We start from the raw sequence: 21,488 nt of genomic DNA on the forward strand, positions 1-21,488 counted from the left end.
CTCCTGCACTTATAGCTTCAGGGCTTTCCTTTCTTTGGACAAATGAAACCAAGATCAACCTCTACCAGAATGATAGCAAGAAAAAAGTATGGAGAAGGCGTGGAACAGCTCGTGATCTAAAGCATACCACATCTCTATAAAACATGGCGGAGGCAGTGTGATGGCTTGGGCGTGGATGGCTGCAAGTGGCACTGGGACACTAGTGTTTATCGATGATGTGACATAGGACAGAAGTAGCCGAATGAATTCTGGGGTGTTCAGAGACATATGGTCTGCTCATATCCAGCTATATGCAGTCAAATTGACTGGGAGGCATTTCATAATACAGATGGACAGTGACCCAAAACATACAGCCAAAGCAACCCAGGAGTTTATTAAAGCAAAGAAGTGGGATATTCTTAAATGGCCAAGTCAGTCACCTGATCTGAACCCAATTGAGCATGCATTTCACTTGTTGAAGACTAAACTTCGGACAGAAAGGCCCACAAACAAACAGCAACTGAAAGCCGCTGCAGTAAAGGCCTGGCAGAGCATTAAAAAGGAGGAAATCCAGAATCTGGTTATGTCCATGAGTTCAAGACTTCAGGCTGTGATTGCCAGCAAAGGGTATTCAACCAAGTATTAGAAAAGAACATTTTATTTTTAATTTTTGAATTTGTCCAATTACTTTTGAGCCCCTGAAATTAAGTGATTGTGTTAAAAAAAGGCTTTAGTTCCTCACATTTTTATGCAATCTTTTTGTTCAACCCACTGAATTAAAGATGTAAGTCTGCAGTTCAACTGCTTCTGAGTTGTTTCATTTAAAAGTTCATTGTGGTAATATACAGAACCAAAACTAGAAAACAAATTCGTCTCTGTCCAAAGATTTATGGACCTAACTGTATTCCTTGAAAGTGCAGCACCACCCTTGCTTTCCTACATGTAGAACTGGGGACGCAGTTTTCCGTAGAAATTTCCAGTTTGGCCTCAAATAAAGAAAAAAAAAGATCCAAAGTTAGATTTCTCCCCAAAATTGCCATGACAACTAAAACATTTACAACTTCTCCAGAACAAAATGATACCCCACATGTATATGTGCACCTAAATACACACCTCCAATCACCATAAAACTGGGACAATGGCTAAATTAGTGACTGCGCTCTAAATGCTCATCTTGCAGTATTTCAGTCTAAACACCCCTTACCTGTAAAATACCCCCCAAACTATATATTCCTTGGAAGTGCACACCTGCAACTATTCAGTGGTGCCATTCTTGCTTTCCTACATGCAGAATTGTGGATGCATTTCTCTGTAGAACTTTGCAGTTTGGCCTTCTATAAAAAGGTCCAAAGTTTGATTTTTCCCTAAAATTGCCAAGGCAACTATAAAAAAAACAGCTAAATACACCCCACATATAAGGGTGCACCTAAAGACGTGGCTAGCAAACACCCTAAAGCTGGGGCAATAGGTACATTTGAGGCTGTGTTCTAAGAGCACACCTTGCACACCTTTCTGCCTGTGAAATACACCCACAAATTGTAAGTACTGAATATAAACACCTTCAGCTTTTTAGAAGTGTTGTCCTTCTCTTCTTATACGTAAAAGTCTGGAAGCTATTCTTCACAGATTTACATCGTTTTTGCACATTACCAAAGGAAACAAATTCTAACTCAGATTTCTCTTTAGTGTGATGTAACAATCCATATAGAGGCTTGGGAAGCATCCAGTAGTGAAGTCCATTAATTGTTAGTGATAAAAGTTGAACATCATAATGTCCATAAACCAATTTAACTTAATGATAGCATAACACTAACGGCAATGTGATCAATTTAATTAAAAATTTATGCTCACTACCAGCAGGGTTGGTAACTTTACCTTTAATCATTTTGCTATACCCACCAGCAATTCTTATCTGTGGAGGGAAAAGGAAAAACCATCCGTGTAATTGGGAACCAACAATAATATACAAGAAAAAAAAAACATTCCTATAAAACACTTGTGAGGCTAAAACTCTCGTTAAGGCCTTTAGGGAATAGTGTGTCGAATCACCATATCCAATATGCCTCACGTCTTAACAAAGAACTCATAACAATATTACCTGAATTTCCATTCACCACTTCCAGAATCTGGAATGTCTCTTTTTTTTTTAACTTTTCTGTTCTCATACTTTCTTTGGTAATTTCCTTTTTCACCTCAGGTTTAAAGTTCCTTATGACATTCTAATGTTCATTCAATCTGACTCTGAATGCCCCTAGACATTTGACCCACATAGCCTGCATGGGCACTTCAGTAAGTTACATGTTGCAAAGTGCTTTAATCGTGTCCGTTACTTGGATGCTTACATATTTTGCCTTTTATCACACCATTACAATGGCCACAATTACAACATGTATGTACTGTATGTATGTATATTTGTATTTGTATAGCGCTCCTTGAGGGCAAAGCACTGTACAGCAAAACAATAAATTAGAAGTAAAAAACGGATCATTTAAATAAAAAGTAACAATAAGTGCATCTTTAGGGTTTACAGTCTAAATGGGAGGGTAACAGACAGACACAATTCAGAGGGGTTACATAGTTACATAGTTAAATTGGGTTGAAAAACGACAAAGTCCATCAAGTTCATCCCCTCCAAATGAAAACCCAGCATCCATACACACACCCCTCTCTACTTTTAATTAAATTCTATATACCAATACCTATACTAACTATAGAGCTTAGTGTCACAATAGCCTTTGATATCATGTCTGTCCAAAAAATCATCCAAGCCATTCTTAAAGGCATTAACTGAATCAGCAATCACAACATCACCCGGCAGTGCATTCCACAACCTCACTGTCCTGATTGTGAAGAACCCCCTACGTTGCTTCAATGTGTTAAAGTGCTGTAGGTTACAGTTTTACACTTTCAAATAAGTGCCAGTTCCCAGTTCAGGTGTTATCCAGGTGCTCCCAGATGTAGTCTTTAAATTTTGTTTAAAAAAAAAAATGAAGGAAGATTCTCTCTGTAGAGTTTCAGGAATTACATTCCAAATATAAGGAGCCTCAAGAATGAAAGGTTTAATACAGGAAACAGCAGTAGTAGTGAGAGGAGCAGAGGTTTCGGCCAGAGAAACAAGAGATGAGATGTAATTAGGTGCAGAGGAATGAAGGGCTTTGAAGGTTATGAGGAGGAGTTTATAAGATATTCTTTGTTTTATAGGAAGCCATGATAAGGACTTCAGCAGGGGAGAGGGGCCTTTTGGATGAGAGTAAGATAATTCTGGCAGCAGTGTTTAAAACAGACTGTTGGGGGGGAGAGATGGGAGTTAGGGAGGCCAGTTAGTAGAAGGTTACAGTAATCTAGTGTAGGGTTCAGTAAAATAGCCACCCCTAGTATTATTGTCAGGCAGTCCCTCAGTGTTATGGACACCTAACTGGGTCCTAAAATACAGTTGGGAGGGGTATTGTTTGCTCTTCCTGCTCTAAGCTAGGCCCATTGTGTTTCTCACAGTGACCAGCAGATGGCACTGTGCAAGGATATAAAAGGCTCTGAAGCCATGCTTTCAGTGTCCATTTTGTGCTGGCTCTAGCCTGAGCTAACAGGCTTAGGTGGAAAGATGATTAGTTCCGTTTTTTTAGGCTGAGTTTGAGGTGGAGATTTGAGCCTCTGTTTCAGCTGTTAATGCAGGGGTGGATAAATATATTTGGGTATTATCAACATACAGATGATAATTAAAGCCAAATAATTGGATGAGATCTCCCAAAGACAGAGTGTACAGGGAGAACAACAGCGGGCCAAGCACAGAGTCTTGCGGCACCTCCACATTAAGTGGAACTGGAGATGAGGTTTTGTTAGCATAGGAAACTGTGAATGATCAGTTAGAAAGGTAAGAAGAAAGCCAAGATGCAGCCTGATTACAGATGCCAAGCGAATACAGAATTGACATCAGGATAGAGTGGTCAACAGTATCAAATGCTGGTGATAGGTAAAGGAGGATAAGGATGGAGAAGTGACCTTTGGCTACCTGAAGATCATTTGTAACTCTGCACAAAGCAGTCTCAGTAGAGTAACCAGGCCACAAACCAGATTGCAGAGGGTCCAACAGATCATGAGTGTGTAGAAAGTAAAGGTGGCCATACACGGGCCGATAAAAGCTGCCGACAGACCAAGTCGGCAGCTTATTGGCCCGTGTATGGGGGCCCCCGACGGGCTTCCCCGATCGAGATCTGGCCGAAAGTCGGCCAGATCTCGATCGGATGGGGTTAAAAATCCCGTCGGATCGCGGCCGCATCTGTTCGTTGATGCGGTCCCGCGATCCGACCGCATCAACGAACGGATCTATCCGTGTATGGCCACCTTAATACGGGAGAACACAATACGTTCTAAGAGTTTAGAGGCAAGTGTTAGAAGTTAGGACTGTAATTTGACAGACAGATAGAAAGGAACCAGCAGCACACTGTGTTCAAGTTGCAAAAGTGCACCAAAATTTATTAAGCCCACATCATACAATTAGGCAACGTTTCGGGCCCACCTGGCCCTTTATCAAGCTTGATAAAGGGCCAGGTGGGCCCGAAACGTTGCCTAATTGTATGATGTGGGCTTAATAAATTTTGGTGCACTTTTGCAACTTGAACACAGTGTGCTGCTGGTTCCTTTCTACATGTTATTATGACCCAGTGACAGGAGTGGGTCCTCCAGTTACAGCACCTGACACTACAAGAAGTGTGTATCAGTAAGGTGAGCGCTCCACGTTTACAGGTGTATGTAATTTGAGAGACAGGATAGGTCAAGCGTGGCCTATATACATGCATGTTTGAAAGGAGAAGGGAAGATTCCAGAAGCTAGAGAGGAATTCAAAGAAGTTTGAAGAAGTTCAAAGTTACGCTAGCGTTGGCTAATTTGCATACGGCTTGCATTTAAAGTACAATGGACGTATGTTTTGCAGCAAATACATTACACTACACAAGGCCAGGGAACCTTAATAAAATAAAATAGAGTTGTTATATTGCCCTACACATGTGCCCACTGTATAGTTTAAGTGCCATATATTAGGAAATTTAGGGGGGAAGCCAGTTCTTAAAGTTATCTAATGTATGAGCCAGTATGACTGATTCAGATAGAGAATTCCACTTCTTCACAGCTCTCACTGTAAAAAATCCCTTCTGAATATTTAGACAGAACCTCCTTTCTTCTAATAGGAGTGGCTGCCCTCTTGTCAGCTGGAAGGACCTAGTTGTAAATAAAGCATTAGAGAGGTTATTGTATTCCCTTATATATTTATACATAGTTATCATATTCCCCCTTAAGCACCTTTTCTTCAGCATGAACAACCCCAACTTGGCCAGTCTTTCCTCGTAGCTGAAATTTTCCATACCTAGAGACCGAAGCTATATGGCATATGTAGGGGGCCTTACCAGTGCTCTGTACAGTGGCGAATATATGCCTCTTTACTACAGCTCAAGATCCTGTTTGCCCTTGAAGCTGCCAACTGGCATTGCTTGCTACAGCCAAGTTTATCATCTACAAGGACTCCAAGGTCCTTTTCCATTTTGGATTTACCTAGTGCAGTCCCATTAAGGGTATAAGTGGCTTGCATATTTTTAAATCCCAGGTGCATGACTTTACATTTATGTTGTACATTATGTTTTGAGCCTCTGTACCAGCCCTTAAGCATGGAAAAATTGTGCCTCTGAAGATGCCCCAGTAGCTCCCCATCTTTTTTTCTGCTGATTCACATGAACATGCAAAATATACAATAAACATAGAATATAAATGCCACAATATAAGGCTGATTAGCATTTAATACAGATAATAACTACATGGCAGCACAGAAACCAATGCAACTAGCATCAGCTTATATTACAGGCTAACCATTTTCTTCTTCATAATTTGTGATGAACAGCTGCTCAGAGCCCACTGAGCATGTGAGTGTCGCAGACACTTTCCAAGATGGTGACCCCCGTGACAAGTTTGAAGCCCTTGATCATTGCTGCTATTGAGAATCTGAAACTTTAGGCTGGTGCAATAAGTTCAGTATATAAAATATGGCATTTTTAGTCGTATTCATTTTTAAGGCTTAGTTCTCCTTTAAGAGCTACTAACTGATGTGCCCACAGGCTGCATGGTTAAGTACTATATTTTCACTTGAGGTGGTCGAAGCCCAGACTATTTTGAAAATAATATGCCTAGCTGTCTTTTTATCAGAATTATAGAAAAAGTTCAGTTCATCATGGAAATAAGGGCTAATGATTGGGTTGTTTAACATTAAATCTTGTATATTGGTCTACTTTCACATAAAACACAAGGGATATGATAACTGTGTCATTTATGGGAGCTCTATATAGAAAGTATTATGCAGAAATATGTTGGTCCCCTTGCAAGAAACAGTAGCTGTTTTTTACTGCAGTAACACAATATAATAGTAAATGAGGTTGAAAAAACTTGCATTTAACCATCAACACCAATATTGTGTCTAAGTGAAAGTAGCCTAACTGATCTACTTGCTGATTCAGGAAGGTGAAAATATATTAAATGCTTGTATCCTGCACGCTAAGGTGATATGCAAATTAAGGCAGCACTCTAGTAATAAGGAATGGCATATTTATTTTCTAGACAGTTAGGGATACAAGGTCTTTAACCCCTTAAGGAAACAGTCACCAATATCCAATCACAATGGTTCTACTGAACTATTCAGGTAGGCGCTAGCTGAAAATCACATAGGTGTGAAAGATCTGGTCACAATGGTTCAGGGGCAAAACTACAGAGGGGCATTCTCATTATTGGCAAGTGTATCTGCTCCCTGTGGTTTGTCTCTCTTTTTGCCTTGATCTTGTAACTAGGTGGTATGTATATATCTGTGTTGATACCGCTATGTATAAACTGTCTTGTATAATATACCAGCTTATCTGATGTATGTTTGTTATATACTATATAAAAAAATAATTAATACCACCTTTGTTTGTCAAAGATTTCTTCTTCAAGTGTGCATACCCTATCTATTTTGTATATGGCTTCGGATAACTAACTGTGGGGGTATCCCAGGGTTGATTGCACCTCATATTTCTTTAAAAGTAATTTCTGTGTTAAAAGATTTTCTTTTCTTTTACTACATTTGGAGTGCCCTCCATTGATTTATATTTGTATATGCAAAACTACAGAAGAAGCAGAGAGTACCTAAAAATCCTAATTTTCTACTGCCTCTCTTTTCATCTCCTTTCATTTCATGTGTGTGTCAGTACAAAGGGTAAACAAATTGCCAATTTTAATTATAATAATCCCTTAAAAAAGACTGTATAAATGCAGCACAGGTACAGGACCTGTCATCCATAATGCTTGGGACCTGGGGTTTTCTGGATAATGGATTTTTCTGTAATTTATATCTTAATGCCCTACGTCTACTAGAAAATCACGTAAACAATTTATAAAACCAATAGGCTGTTTTTGCTTCCAGTAAGGATTCATTATAACTTAGTTTGGATCAAGTACAAGGTACTGTTGTATTATTACAGAGAAAAAGGAAATAATTTTTTACATTTTTGATTATTTGGATAAAATGGAGTCTATGGGAGAAGGCCATTGCATAATTCGGAGCTTTCTGGATAATGGGTTTCCGGATATGGATCCATACCTGTACCAGCTTTGTCAGTATACCTTTAGAACATATATGAGGATAAATCAAGTGCTAATTTTACATATAATACCCTTATGAAAAATGGTAGGTTTAATACTGTTCCAGTTTCGTGTATATATATCAGGATAATGAACTTACGTGAGGACTCCAACTAAACTAACACAAAATTAACAAAACAATGCAAAAAGAAAACTCTAAAAGCACAATTTTCTTTTTTTAAATGGGTTAATTCAAGACTTGTGCAAGGGTGACAGAGATGGGACTGATTCTACCTGGGAAAAAGCATTTTCTTTGTATAGCTGATGGAGCAGCAGCTGCAGATGACCCTCAGACTGTATAAAGTACCTGTAAGAGTACAAATGAAGTTGCTCCAAATATTCTCTGTTGGAAAGGATTAAACTTTTCAATTCTGCTATGCTTTCAGTCTGTAAAGTTTTCCTAAGCCCACCTACGTCTGCACCTGGTTGGTACTGTACATTGTGCTGGAAAGGCAGCTATGTTCTGATTTGACAAGCAAGCAAAAATATCCAGTCAGAGTGCGAATGATCTCTACAGTATCAAGTTTGGAAGCAGAACCAGAGTGTTCCATGATGCTTAAAGGACCAGAGCAGTCAGATAGGAAGCAGGGTTTTTTTTTCATTCTATTAGTTGTCATATAGATCTGGGGAGGCTTAGCCCCACCTAAACTTATTGAAAAATATGCCCATGACATCCACTGCAAGCTTCTTTCTGGAAAATGATTACCTATTATTAGCTAATAGTACAACAAGTGCCATGAATATCCTGTAAATTATATCCTTAGAAAAGTGCTTAGTGATGTCATTGTTTATAATAGTTTATAATGGGAGCTTAGTGATGTAATTTCTGTCACATGACAAACTGAAACTTGTGTATTATAATACATTACCCCTGTGGCAAAATATGAGGATATTTAGAAGTCACCTCAGAGTTCCATGACCTGCATGACCTTTGGCCCATGCTTTTATAATATCCTTATATTTTACAATAGGGGGTACTTTATTGACTATATATTTATGCAGAAATTTGTAGCTGATAAAATCTATTATTATTACCTTTACAAATATACGTATGAATATCAGAGTTTCTTTTTGCACCTCCCAAAAATACTGAGCCATTTAATGTTTTAAATCATCATGATGATGACGCAGCATTATAAATGGAGTTATCACACAATTACTTGCTATGATAAAGAAATGCAAATGATGTTAATGTTTCTTCTTTGCCCAACCAGCTTCTTGCTTTTGGCCTTCACTTGTGGTGTCATGGGATCCTGAATTTGTATTGCGAATGTACGCTAGTGCTCCGGACCCCAGTCTATCATAAATGACGCCTGATGTTTTGTGATCTTCAGGACATTTACTGTTTCTGTAAATTACAATTCAGACCAGTAACACGTTTATTAACAATGCTCTTCCAGGTGTACTAGTAGATCTAATCTTTATACTGGATATTCTAATATATATATATACATAGTTTCATATATATAATCCATATTTTGGCAACAGTGACAGTTTCTATGTTTTTCTATACTAACTGCAAATGCTTCACCAACTTTTAATAGTGTTTCCTAGTGTGTACTTTCAGCTCTGTATTAGAGTAAATTCGACCTCTTTCCATATACATCCAACAAATGTTTTTTTTTTACAGCACAGATTCTTGGTTAATCTAGTTAATTGCAGGTCTCAATGACTTCATGTTGCAGAAGTCAAGTAAAGCATACTGAAAATGGAGTGAGCCTAAATGTATTTTCCCACCCCCACACCAGGGCAGGCTGGGGGTTGCCCAACAATCTAACTTCCTTGATGGATGGGTTGGGCCAATGTTCTGTATTATACATGTGCCATACCTTACTGGAGGCACTAGTTTTGCGCTGTACACAGGGGCACTTCACCAATGAGGCGAGTTGAGACACTGGCCTTAGGTAGCAGCACCCCCCTGGTTGCCAGGTTGCCACTCCTGGTAACTAAGAGCCGAATTTACATTTTTCAACCTGGAAATTTGGCTCTTCACATGCAGAGAGCGCAATTGCGCTCTCTGCACTAGCGATGTGGATCACCCCGGACCCCCTCCGGTGATGAAAAGGTAAGTGCCATGGGGAGGGGTGGGGGTGGCAAAACGAAGACTGCCTCAGGCGGAAAAATGCCCAGGATTGCCCCTGCCTGTACATAGCTGGAAATCAGTGTCCTCACTCATACAGCAGCCTATGCTGTCACATTTTATACAATCAGAACTAAATGTTCTCTTACATTTTATCTTAAGTGGTGCTATGTATTTAAAGTTAGTGATACCATTAGTTACAAGAAAAATATTGGGCATCATAAAGTGAGAAGAAAATTGGCACACACGTTATTGTGTCCCTGGTATAAAGGGAATTACAAAATAAAGTAATACTTCCTAGGAATGGGGAAAATATTAGCACTAATATAAACAAAATATGTTTTTTACTTTACAGGGTTTACACCCCCAGGTATGGAGAGGTCATCACCTGATAATAGCCCACTGCATGGTGTTGCAAGACAGGCATCCATAACTACAGGAGCCAACATTCCCATAATTACAGAACTTGGTAAGTATGCATTTTTTTACTTGTGATATAGAATGTTTCTCAGTGAGCATTTGATTCAACAAGTGGTCCAGTGGGTGGGTAGCTTGGTCCTAGGTGCTATAAAAGTAAGTTCCTAGAGTTTAAAAACAGCCAGATTTCCTTGCTATTAAATGCTTTGCAGTTTGTATATTAAAGGAAACTGTTGGTCAATGCCCTTTCCATTACTGATCTTGCTTAGGTCTAGAAAAAATAGTACCTGCGTGGTCAGATTTATGCTGTTACTATTTGTAATTTATTTGCTTTGGAACTCTTCTAATCATTTTCAGTATTGGCATTCAAATAGTTCTTTGCTGCTAGGGCCACTGAGCATAGAAATTATGTTTAAATTTTATTTTGCAGAACAAAGAAACAATAAAATGGTTATCAACTGCAAAATTCCATAAGAATTTATTGTATCTTCAACTTCGCAATTAATTAAAAGGGGTGGTTCAACTTTAAGTTAACTTTTAGTATGTTATAGAATGGCTAATTCTAAGCAACTTTTCAACTGACCATCATTTTTTCATTTTTATACATGAATTATTTGCCTTCTTCTTCTAACTATTTCCAGCTTTCAAAAGGTGGTCACTGACCCCATCTAAAAACAAGTGCTCTGTTAGCTACTTTTTATTACTTATTATTCAAACCCTCTACTATTCATATTTTACTTATTCATATCAATGTATGGCTGCTGTGGCTATTTGGACCTAAAAATTGCAAACTGAAGAGCTGTTGAATAAAAAGCTAATTAACTCAAAAACCACAAATAAAAAATTAAAACCAATTGCAAAAAGTCTCAGAATATCACTCTCTGGTGAACAACCCCTTTAATTAATGTATTTACTCACTTAATATTATTAGCAAAATCAAACCCAGATTTTTAGTGGCTCCACTCCTGCGGGAGTCTGGTTGTGCAGACCCAGACCCGCTGACCTGCAACCCGACCCACACCCATTATGCTCTCCTACCTAGACCTGCTATCGGCCTGCAAATAGCTCACTTACCCCTGAAACCGGCATCCGCTAAACCAGAAGTGATGTCATATTCTGATACATTTTACCACAGACTCAGGGGAGCGCAGGAGGGATCAGTCCCACAACTTAGCCAGATACCCAGACTGGTGAGCTGTAGACTACCTGCAAATTCAGGCAATCAGACATTTCTGCCCAAAACCTGACCACCTTGCAGGTATTCTGCAGGTTCTGCAGGCTACCCGACCTGATGCAAGACTCTACCACCAACTCGCACCAACAACATACACCAAAACCTTCACAACACCTCTGTGGCCCTACATCCCCTGAACTGTCTAGAAAACACAATGTGCCCATTGTAGGCAGTATGTAGTAACAGGCTGGTGCCCTAATGCTTACAGTGGGGCACCTGGCACCAGCTCGACTGTACCACATTTTTTGTGCCTTGACAATTATGCAACCTTTAGTGTCACAGAAGGCAGAAGCAGTGGTTGACTGGCTGACCCAGGCCAACTCCTCTGCTTTGGGCAGCAGTGAGCACCTCTACCTCTAAAATTAAAATCTGATTTTGAGAATTTCTGGCCTGTGAAACTAAGGGATAGCTAAAGGATTAAAGGATATCTGGATATTACACTTTTGATAGAAAAAGAAAAGTTGGTGCCTTGTTTGGAAGACATTGGCAACACAGGAGCCATTTTTTTCTAACCTTTGTTCTGAACTGTTGTAGCATAGTAGAAATAAGCTTCTTTAATGATGTAGGGCAATGCATATGCTATTGCATAGCTAAAAACTTCCTAAACTACTGTGTAATTTCACATTAAATTTTGATGAATATTTTTGGTTTTGCGAAACACCGCAAATTCCCTGATCACTACTCAACAGTTCTGTCATTAATGGTGTACTAAATGAACTGTTACAGGGACTTATACCCAATAACAAAAGAGTAAAGAATGGGTAGGAATTTAACTCTATAGGAGCTGTTATATCCCAGTAATGCAGACAGGCTGTTATCAGTCCACCATTTTTATTTTACACACACACAGAGACTAGCTTCCCAGTCTCCTCCCACTATTCCCAAGGCTGCAGCCTTCGAACATCCTTCAAAGGTAATTAACTTTATAAAACTTTACACAGCTTATGCAAATACACAACATCTCCCCCCCCCCTCCATTATGCTTCAAAACCTGGAAACCTTATAAAGTACATAGTCATCCAGATGCCTAGGTAAAGGTGGCCATACACGGGCCGATAAAAGCTGCCGACAGACCAAGTCGGCAGCTTATTGGCCCGTGTATGGGGGCCCCCGACGGGCTTCCCCGATCGAGATCTGGCCGAAAGTCGGCCAGATCTCGATCGGATGGGGTTAAAAATCCCGTCGGATCGCGGCCGCATCTGTTCGTTGATGCGGTCCCGCGATCCGACCGCCCGTTTGGCGAACGCTAGGATCCGATCGTTGGGCCCTAGGGCCCACGATCGGATCAGCCCGATATTGCCCACCTCAAGGTGGGCATATCGGAGGGAGATCCGCTCGTTTGGCGACATCGCCAAACGAGCGGATCTATCCATGTATGGCCACCTTAGGTTGCTTGGGAGGGCTGAACTTCGGCATATTTCAGTGGCCCGTTCAACAGGGGGTGGAGTATTGCCTGATGGGTTTTCTGGTGTTTGTGGCTGTGTAACCACATTCGGTGTATCATTCCAGAAATGCCAGTAAGAGGCAGTGTCCCGCACCTGTGAAGGCTCAGAAACAGGTACCAAACTGCTCACATGCCAAGTAGATCCATCCTGCAATTTGTAGGTGACTGGTCCCAACTGACTGTGGATCTGAATGGTGTCAGACAATATAGGATCAAATTTTGACCTGGTTGAGGGTTTTCTTATTCTAACCCATTGCCCAACCTTAAGGGTTATTGTCTTGGCTTTTCTTCTTGAATCATGGTAAGCTTGTGTTTTGCCCTGATAGGTTTTTACCTTTGCTCGCAAGTCTCTGGGTTCCGTTACTTTTATCTGTGGATGTAAACGTGTTAGGGCCTATCATCAGTTTTGCTGGTGATTCCCCAGTTGCGCTATGGGGTGCAGACCTGTAGTGCTGTAGAACTGTAGTTAAAGCCTTGCTGAATAGAAGGCCTTCATGTAGGTGTACCTTAAAGTGGACCCGTCACCCAGACATAAAAATATGTATAATAAAAGTCCTTCTTAAATTAAATATGAAATCCAATTTCTTTTTTTTATTAAAGCATTCATAGCTGTTGTAAACTTATTTAAAAATATCAGCTGTCAATCAAGTATTGCCTACCCTGCCTCTATGCCTAGGCATAGAGGCGGGGCAAGCAATTACTTCCACTTTCGATTCAGCACTTCCTACATTCCCCCAGCTCTCTTAACGATTTAATTGTGTAACCAGTGCATGGGAATGGACATTGGGTCCCTGTCCCCTGGTGCAAAAACAAGATTCTGAGATGATACAAGGCTTGCCTTAATAACAGTGTCCACAAAATGGCTCCTTCTTGGTTGCTATAATTATGAGTTCCCAGACTGTTGGAAACAATATTCAAATAATTTATACAGTGTAATTAAAGTTCATTTTGCTTGACTAACATGATAAAATAGGATTTGGATAATTTTGTTTGGGTGACGGGTCCCCTTTAAGGCCATTCTTTAAAGTTTGATCAAAACGTTCCATTGGCCTGTGGATGGTATTGCGGTGTTAAAATATGCCTTATGCCCTGCAATTGAAGGAAATCTTCAAATTCTTTTGACACAAACTGTGGGCCATTGTCTATAATGATCCTCACCGTGAAAACCATCCTTCTAAGGTAGTGATGACAACTTTTGAGGTAATGACCACTGCTGTAGCTACCTCTGGCCATTTAGAGTATAAATCATATGCAACCAACAAATATCTCTGGTGTTATGGTGCTACGGTTATTTCTCTGCATATATCCAACTGAATTGTATCCCATGGGGCATGGGGAAAAAGCCTAACTTGTAGTGGAGCAGCCGTTTCTTCAAATTTTTCCCACTGAGTAAGCATGGTTCACAGTTTTGAATCAAGGTTTCAATTTGAGGACTATACTTGACAGGTAATCTGCAACTTGATTCAATTTTCCTGGTTTGTAGCGAACTTCAAAGTTGTATTGATATACCGTATATACTTGAGTATAAGCCGAGTTTTTCAGCATCCAAAATGTGCTGAAAAAGTCTATCTCGGCTTATACTCAAGTCAGTGGGCAGTAGCTGAGATTGCAATCACTTTTAATCATTCCTATATCAACAGTTCGTTTGGGGAGAGACTGCAATATCACACAGCGCCCTCTGTTGGTTATATGAAAGAATAACGGTGCGCCCTCTGTTGGTTAAATGAAAGAATAACAGTGACTGCAATATCACACAGCACCCTCTGTTGGTTATATGAAAGAATAACAGTGCACCCTCTGTTGGTTATATGAAAGATTAACAGTGACTGCAATATCACACAGCGTCTTCTGTTGGTTATATGAAAGAATAACAGTGACTGCAATATCACACAGCGCCCTCTGTTGGTTATATGAAAGAATAACAGTGACTGCAATATCACACAGCGCCCTCTGTTGGTTATATGAAGGATTAACAGTGATGGCAATATCACACAGCGCCCTCTGTTGGTTATACGAAAGATTAACAGTGATGGCAATATCACGCAGCACCCTCTGCACATGGTAATGGGACAATGCACATAGTAATTTCAACTTTGCCCGGTTGATCGATGGGGGGTCGCTTTGGCGGAATGTGCGCTGCTGGGAGACAGGGCTGTAGTTGTGTCTAGGCTTATACTATGATGATGTAGACAGCAAGGAAGTTAGGGCTTGATGATCAGTTCTCAGGGTAAACTTCCTGCCATAAAGGAAATGATGCCACTTTTCACAAGCCCATATACAGGCCAGTGCCTCCCGCTCTTTCTGCATAGTCAGCTGCGAAACGTAGATAATAGTTTGTGAATCCTAGAAATGAAGCGAGTTCTACTCTGTCTTTTGGCTCAGGTAATTGTATGGCCTCAACATTAGATTGCATGGGTTGAATTCCCAGTGATGAAAGTTTATGACCTACAAAGTCAACATCAGTTTGTGTGAAAACACATTTTGTTTCATTCAAGGTGAGGTTATAGTCCATCAGCCTGTGAAATACCTGATCAATGATTGCATTTTGTTCCTCTAGAGAATGAGCATGAGTGCATGAATGAGTATATCATCCAGATAAATGGTTACCCCAGGGATTCCTGCAAAAACAGTTACCATGATTTTCTGGAAACAGCTTGGAGCAGAACGCAGCACAAATGGCATGCGTTTGAAATGGTAAAGTCCCTGATGTGTAATGAAAGCTGTCAGGTTTCTGGCCTGCCAAGAGAGGGGTATTCGTAAATAGCCTTTACGGAGGTCCAGCTTTGTGAAAAATTTTGACCCATGGCATTGGGAAATGAGGTCTTCTGTATGTAGGTAGAGGGTAACAGTCAGGTATTATTGCTTTGTTTACCTGACGTAGGTCCACACATAGCCGGATTTGCCCATCTTTTTTTTAGCGATTACTATGTTGGAAACCCATGGGGAAGAGTCAATTGGTTCTATAATATCCTCCTGCAACAGCTTATTCAGCTCTGTTTCTACTGCAGCACGGATCACTAGAGGGGGCCTGCACAGAGGCTGCATCACTGGAGATACCTGGGTGTTTAACATTGGATTGTGAGAAAATTTGCATATGCGACCCAGCCAAGTAAAAACCTGGGGATATTTATTCCTCCAGATAGTGTCTACTATGTGTATTTCGGCATTTGTCTGATCAAGAACTTTAAATCCCAGTGCATGAAACAATCCAGCCCCAGTAGGGTTGCAACCTTCTCTGTGACAAAAAATGGAAAGCTTCCCAAATGCTTGTTTTGGTGTTTAACAGGTAAGGTTACTTTGCCCCAAGACTGAAATTTGGGTATTGCTGTAACCTGTTAAGTATGGGGTGCCGTTTGTCCCAAATACATTTTGTATACAAAACTATCCCTAATACACAGAATTAATGTCTGTTATGGTATATAAGTATTTGTGACCATACACAGATAAAAAAAATATACAAAAGACTTATTTCTATTAAAGAATGAGAACAAAATCTGGTTAGTGCACAAAAGGATGTCAATATATTAAAAACTCAATTCTGAACATTTAAACAAGCAATATGTCTCACAAATGTATAACCTCCATGTAATGGACGCACTTATGTGCAAAGTTACTTACAGAATGAATTATGTAAAAAAAAACTTGGACATAATATATAATAGTGTAACTAACTAGTGCATGTCAAGTTAGATTTGAATGACAAAATAGTTATTTGTGACAGAAAGCGAGATTTTATAGTACAGGATTCATTCTTTCCACAAAATGAAAGTTTTGTTTTTCAAAACACATAAAATAACCATTCTGTGAAGCAACACTGTCAGTCACATTCCTGAACCAATAAGAACAAAGCTTATTGCCATATAACAAACAAGATGAGAAGTTGCCAGCTCTGCTCCACATGGCTGCATCATCACTAAGGCATAGTATCTGGCCTGCTATAGAGGGCGCCCTCTAATGTCCCCTCTGCTGCATAGTAATAAACATGAACAAACATTTCCTAAAAGGGCTGCTGTTAAACACTATAGGTTCCTAATTGGAAGTTCTTACAAATGGCTGAGAAATATAATGCTGCACTTATAATGATTGTAGAGAAAGAAAAGTATGCAAAACATAAATATGATAATTTTAGGTGATATGGCTATTCTTATTGTAGTAACCTGCTTGTGTGGCCATTTTGGTTAAGGGCATTCCTGTTGTTTTGCCATTGTTTTATGATTCAGTCCTGTTCCTGTTTCCCTCTTCCTGTCTAAGCTGAGAGCAATAATGGGGCAGGCCACACCTACCTGCAATGTTGTAATAAATGTACCAGAAGTTACTGTGCTTGTCTGACTGTTTTGCCTGAACTAACACAGCAGAATCATTTAATCCACTACCAGCCAGTTTATCACAATTATATATTGCAGTCTAGCCCATCACAGGCCTAATATCCCTTCAATAACATCTGACAAACTCTCAGGGCATATTTATCAAGGGTCGAATGTTGAATTTGAAAAACTTCAAAATTCAAATTCAAAAAGACCAACCGAAATTAAGTCTTTTTTTTGGCCGAATAGGTCCGTTTTCGAATTTGAGTTGTATGAATCAAATGAATAAGGCATTCGATCTAATTTGATTCAACGTTTTTCCTAAAAAAAACTTTGATTTTTCAAAGTCCACCAATAGGTTCTAGGAGGTCCCCCATAGGCTAAAACAGCAATTCGGCAGATTTTAGATGGCGAATGGTCGAAGTCGAATTTTTAAAGAGACAGTACATGATAAATTGCGATAATCAAATTTTCAATTTTTTTTCAAATTCAAATCGAATTTGGACTATTCCCCAGCTGAAGTAGACAAAAATAGCTCGAAACTCGAATTTTTTTCATTCGAAAATTCACCTCGACCCTTGATAAATCTGCCCCTCAGAGTCAGTAATAAACTTTGTATATGATTGTTAGACTCCAGTGTCTCCTCCTAGCTGTAATCTTGCACCTGTTAGCTTTTAGTAGTCTCTTTATAATGCGCTTAGCTATAGTTCAACTACTACATAATAGGTTTAGCCAGAGATGTGGGACTGATCTATGGTTGCCACCTGGCCAGATTTCAACCGGACATCCCGGTTTTTGGAAGGGCTGCCCGGGTGAAAAGTCTGGATTTCCAAATTAGGAAATCCAAACAGGACTGAAGTCAATCGCTGATTGCTACATAATCAGCCCTGCCCCCTGAGGTCACCTGCACTGCCCCCCCATATCACTAGCCCACCCCATGTCCATTTTTGCTGAAAAAAAGGCGGCAACCGTAGACTGGAAATATGCACACATATTCTGTATAGTATAATGAGTGGTTCTTATGAGATGTCTTAGTTAACTGTAGTTCAACTACTGCATAATAGTTTTAGACACAGATGTGGGACTGATCATGTGCACACATATTCTGTACAGTATGTTGTGTAGGTCTTATAAGCAGCCACTCATAATACATATATAATATTTTCCTTAGTGTGAGTTCAGACTGTGCTGCTGAACTCCATCCGCCAGTGGGTCACTCAGCTGCTTTACTGAGCCACATATAACAGATTGATCCAATAGGAAATATTCACACATGGGTAGTCTCTGCTCACTCACAAACTGTAAAGGTGGCCATACATGGAGAGATCCGCTCGTTTGGTGATGGCGCCAAACGAGCGGATCTCTCCCCGATATGCCCACCTTGAGGTGGCAATATGGGGCTGATCCGATCGTGGAGCCTAGGGCCCAACGATCGGATCCTAACAAATGGTAATGGGCAGTCGGATCGCGGGACCGCATCAAAGAACAGATGCGGCCGCGATCCGAAGGGATTTTTACTCCCATCCGATCGCGATCTCGAAGCCTGTCGGGGGGCCCCATACACGGGCCACTAAGCTGGCGACTCGATCTGTTGGCAGCTTTTATCGGCCCGTGTATGGCCACATTTACACTGCTTTTGACAAAGCTGCCATAGTGATGCAATTGAAGTCATGTAGTAGTTAAACTACAGCTAACTATGTGACTAAGAAACTGCTTATAAGGCCCACACATCATACTATACAGACTGCGTTTGTATCCCCAGTGTCTGGAGTGGCTGACTAAAGGTGGACATACACTGGCCAATAAAAGCTGCCAAAAGACCAAGTGGTCCCTAGGGCCCACAAACGGATCAGACGAACATCACCCAGTGTCCATACTGGGACAAGATCTGCTTGTTTGGCAACCTCTCCACACCAGACAATGGGGACTCTCACACAGTCTGTATAGTATTAGTAATATTATAAGCAGTTTCTTGGCAGTTTCCATTTCATCACTATGGCAGCTTATCAAAAGCAGTGTAACAGTTTGTGAGTGAGCAGAGACTACTCATGAGTGAAGTTTTCCCATATGGATTAATCTGGTAAAACAGCTGAATGACAGACTGGCGGATGGAGTTCAGCAGCACAGTCTTGTTGAAAATCTCTGAACTCACTCTGAATAAAATACTGTTTTTCTAATTATATTATTGTATGACATGCACCTGGATTGCTGCTGGGCAAGGAACTCTGCAGTTCATATTTGACAGTATTAATTATACAATGTCCCTAATTAGTGATGGACAAATCTGTGCCTTGAAATTCTCAAAACAGCAAAAATTCGCAAAATGCAGTGGGCGTCAAAATAATTCTGACCCGTGTCAATTTTGACGCGAGCTACTACGTGCAACTATTTGGTCCAAATGCATTAAAGTCAATGGGTGTCTGCATAATTTTAATGTGTGTGTCAATTTTACTAGCGCCAAATTTTCATTTTGATGCAGCGGAATTTTTGATGGCAGTTTTTTTGCCGGCAAATTAATTTGCTTGCAATGAAATGTGGTAATTCTTAGCGAATTTGTGTCTGGTGAATTTATTGGCCCATCACTAACCCTAATCACCAAGGCTACACATTGTACGACTTTAGGTGTCATTTATGACTACAGGTGCCATGTTTTTTACCACAATGCAGATGAGATGTCTGACACAGACAGAGATGTCTTTCAGGCCCCTAAATGTCTAGTGGTTGACTTATTTTACCAATATTTATTGAAATTGTATATGAATTAGGGCCTTATGGGGCCCCTATACCTCCTGGCCCACCCTGCACCCACAGGGTCTACTTCCTCTGTAGTTACACCCCTGCTTCTGGTACATTTATTACAACATGGCAGGTAGGTGTGGCCTGCCCCATTATTGCTCAGAGCTTAGACAGGAAAGGGGAAACAGGAGTGAATCATAAGACAATGGCAAAACAGCAGGAAGGCCCTTAACCAAAATGGCCACACAAGCAGGTTACTACAATAAGAATAGTAATACAAAAAAAGAGGAAAAAGAGATGACCCATCTAATTGCACCTTCCCATCCATGTATTGCAAAACTCCAGTGAAGTGATACTTAAAACTTAACTTTTAAAAAAAGAGTTAAAACCAAAGTCTATAGCAACATTAAAATAGAGGTTTGGTAGGAGGCTGATAGACTGAATAACAAGGAGCTAGAGGGGTGAAGTCACTAAGGAGTGACGGTTGGTTAGAGAGAATCAATACAGTGATTATTTGGCACATTGATCACTCTGTATATCTATAAAGTACACCAAGTAATAACCCACATCAAGCCACCCCTTCACCCACTTCAGGATCCCTCCCTTCTGTTGTACGGTCGAGCTGCTGAGGGATTAGAGTAACAAGACCTCAATTCAATTAGGTTCTTTCAGAAACCAGGTGTATTTAGATACTGGTATCGAATTATCAAACCCACGGATCGTCCGATAAACCAACCCCTTCACCCTCCAAGGTCCCCTCCCGATCCGATTACCCCAGTTATAGATTAGTTGTCCCTATCAGACGCCTACCTAACCAAAAGCTAAAAATGACCCTGCACACCATCCTCTTCGTCAGATGGATGGTGCTCCTCAACCTCCAACTCTTTAATATAATAAGAATAGCCATATCACCTAAAATTATCATGTTTATGTTTTGCATACTTTTCTTTCCCTACAATCATTTTAAGTGCAGCATTATATTTCTATATAGAGGGCGCCCTCTATAGCAGGCCAGATACTATGCCTTAGGGATGATGCAGCCATGTGGAGCAGAGCTGGCAACTTCTCATCTTGTTTGTTATATGGCAATAAGCTTTGTTCTTATTGGTTCATGAATGTGACTGACAGTATTGATTCACAGAATGGTTATTTTATCTGTTTTGTGAAACAAAACTTTCATATAGTGGAAAGAATGAATCCTGTACTATAAAATCTCGCTTTCTGTCACAAATATCTATTTTGTCATTCAAATATAGCTTGACATGAACTAGTTAGTTACACTATTATATATTATGTACAAGTTTTTTTTTACATAATACTTTGCACATAAGTGTGTCCTTTACATGGAGGTTATACATTTGTGAGACAGATTGCTTGTTAAAATGTACATAATGGAGTTTGTGATATAATGACATCCTTTTGTGCATTAACCAGATTTTGTTCTCATTCTTTAATAGAAATAAGTATTTTGTATAATTTTTTCATCTGTGTATGGTCACAAATACTTATATACCATAACAGACATTAATTCTGTGTATTAGGGATAGTTTTGTATACAAAATGTATTTGGGACAAACGGCACCCCATAGTTAAGCATGTTAATGTACCTTGGAGTGGGTAATGCCGAAAATATCCATTAATCTC

General features: G+C 40.0%; 1 protein-coding gene across 17 annotated transcripts in view; it reads left to right on the plus strand.

Moving 5' to 3' along the window:
* Positions 1-21,488, plus strand: part of kcnma1.L (potassium calcium-activated channel subfamily M alpha 1 L homeolog) — a 673,250-nt gene that overhangs the window by 493,063 nt on the left and 158,699 nt on the right. For all 17 annotated transcript variants that reach the window (XM_041568337.1, XM_041568334.1, XM_018240308.2 and 14 more), the window contains 1 exon segment: positions 10,065-10,178. In XM_041568337.1, the coding sequence (XP_041424271.1) occupies positions 10,065-10,178 (114 nt within the window).

The sequence above is a fragment of the Xenopus laevis genome, chromosome 7L (genome assembly GCF_017654675.1).
Source record: "Xenopus laevis strain J_2021 chromosome 7L, Xenopus_laevis_v10.1, whole genome shotgun sequence".
In the NCBI taxonomy this organism is placed as follows: Eukaryota; Metazoa; Chordata; class Amphibia; order Anura; family Pipidae; genus Xenopus; species Xenopus laevis.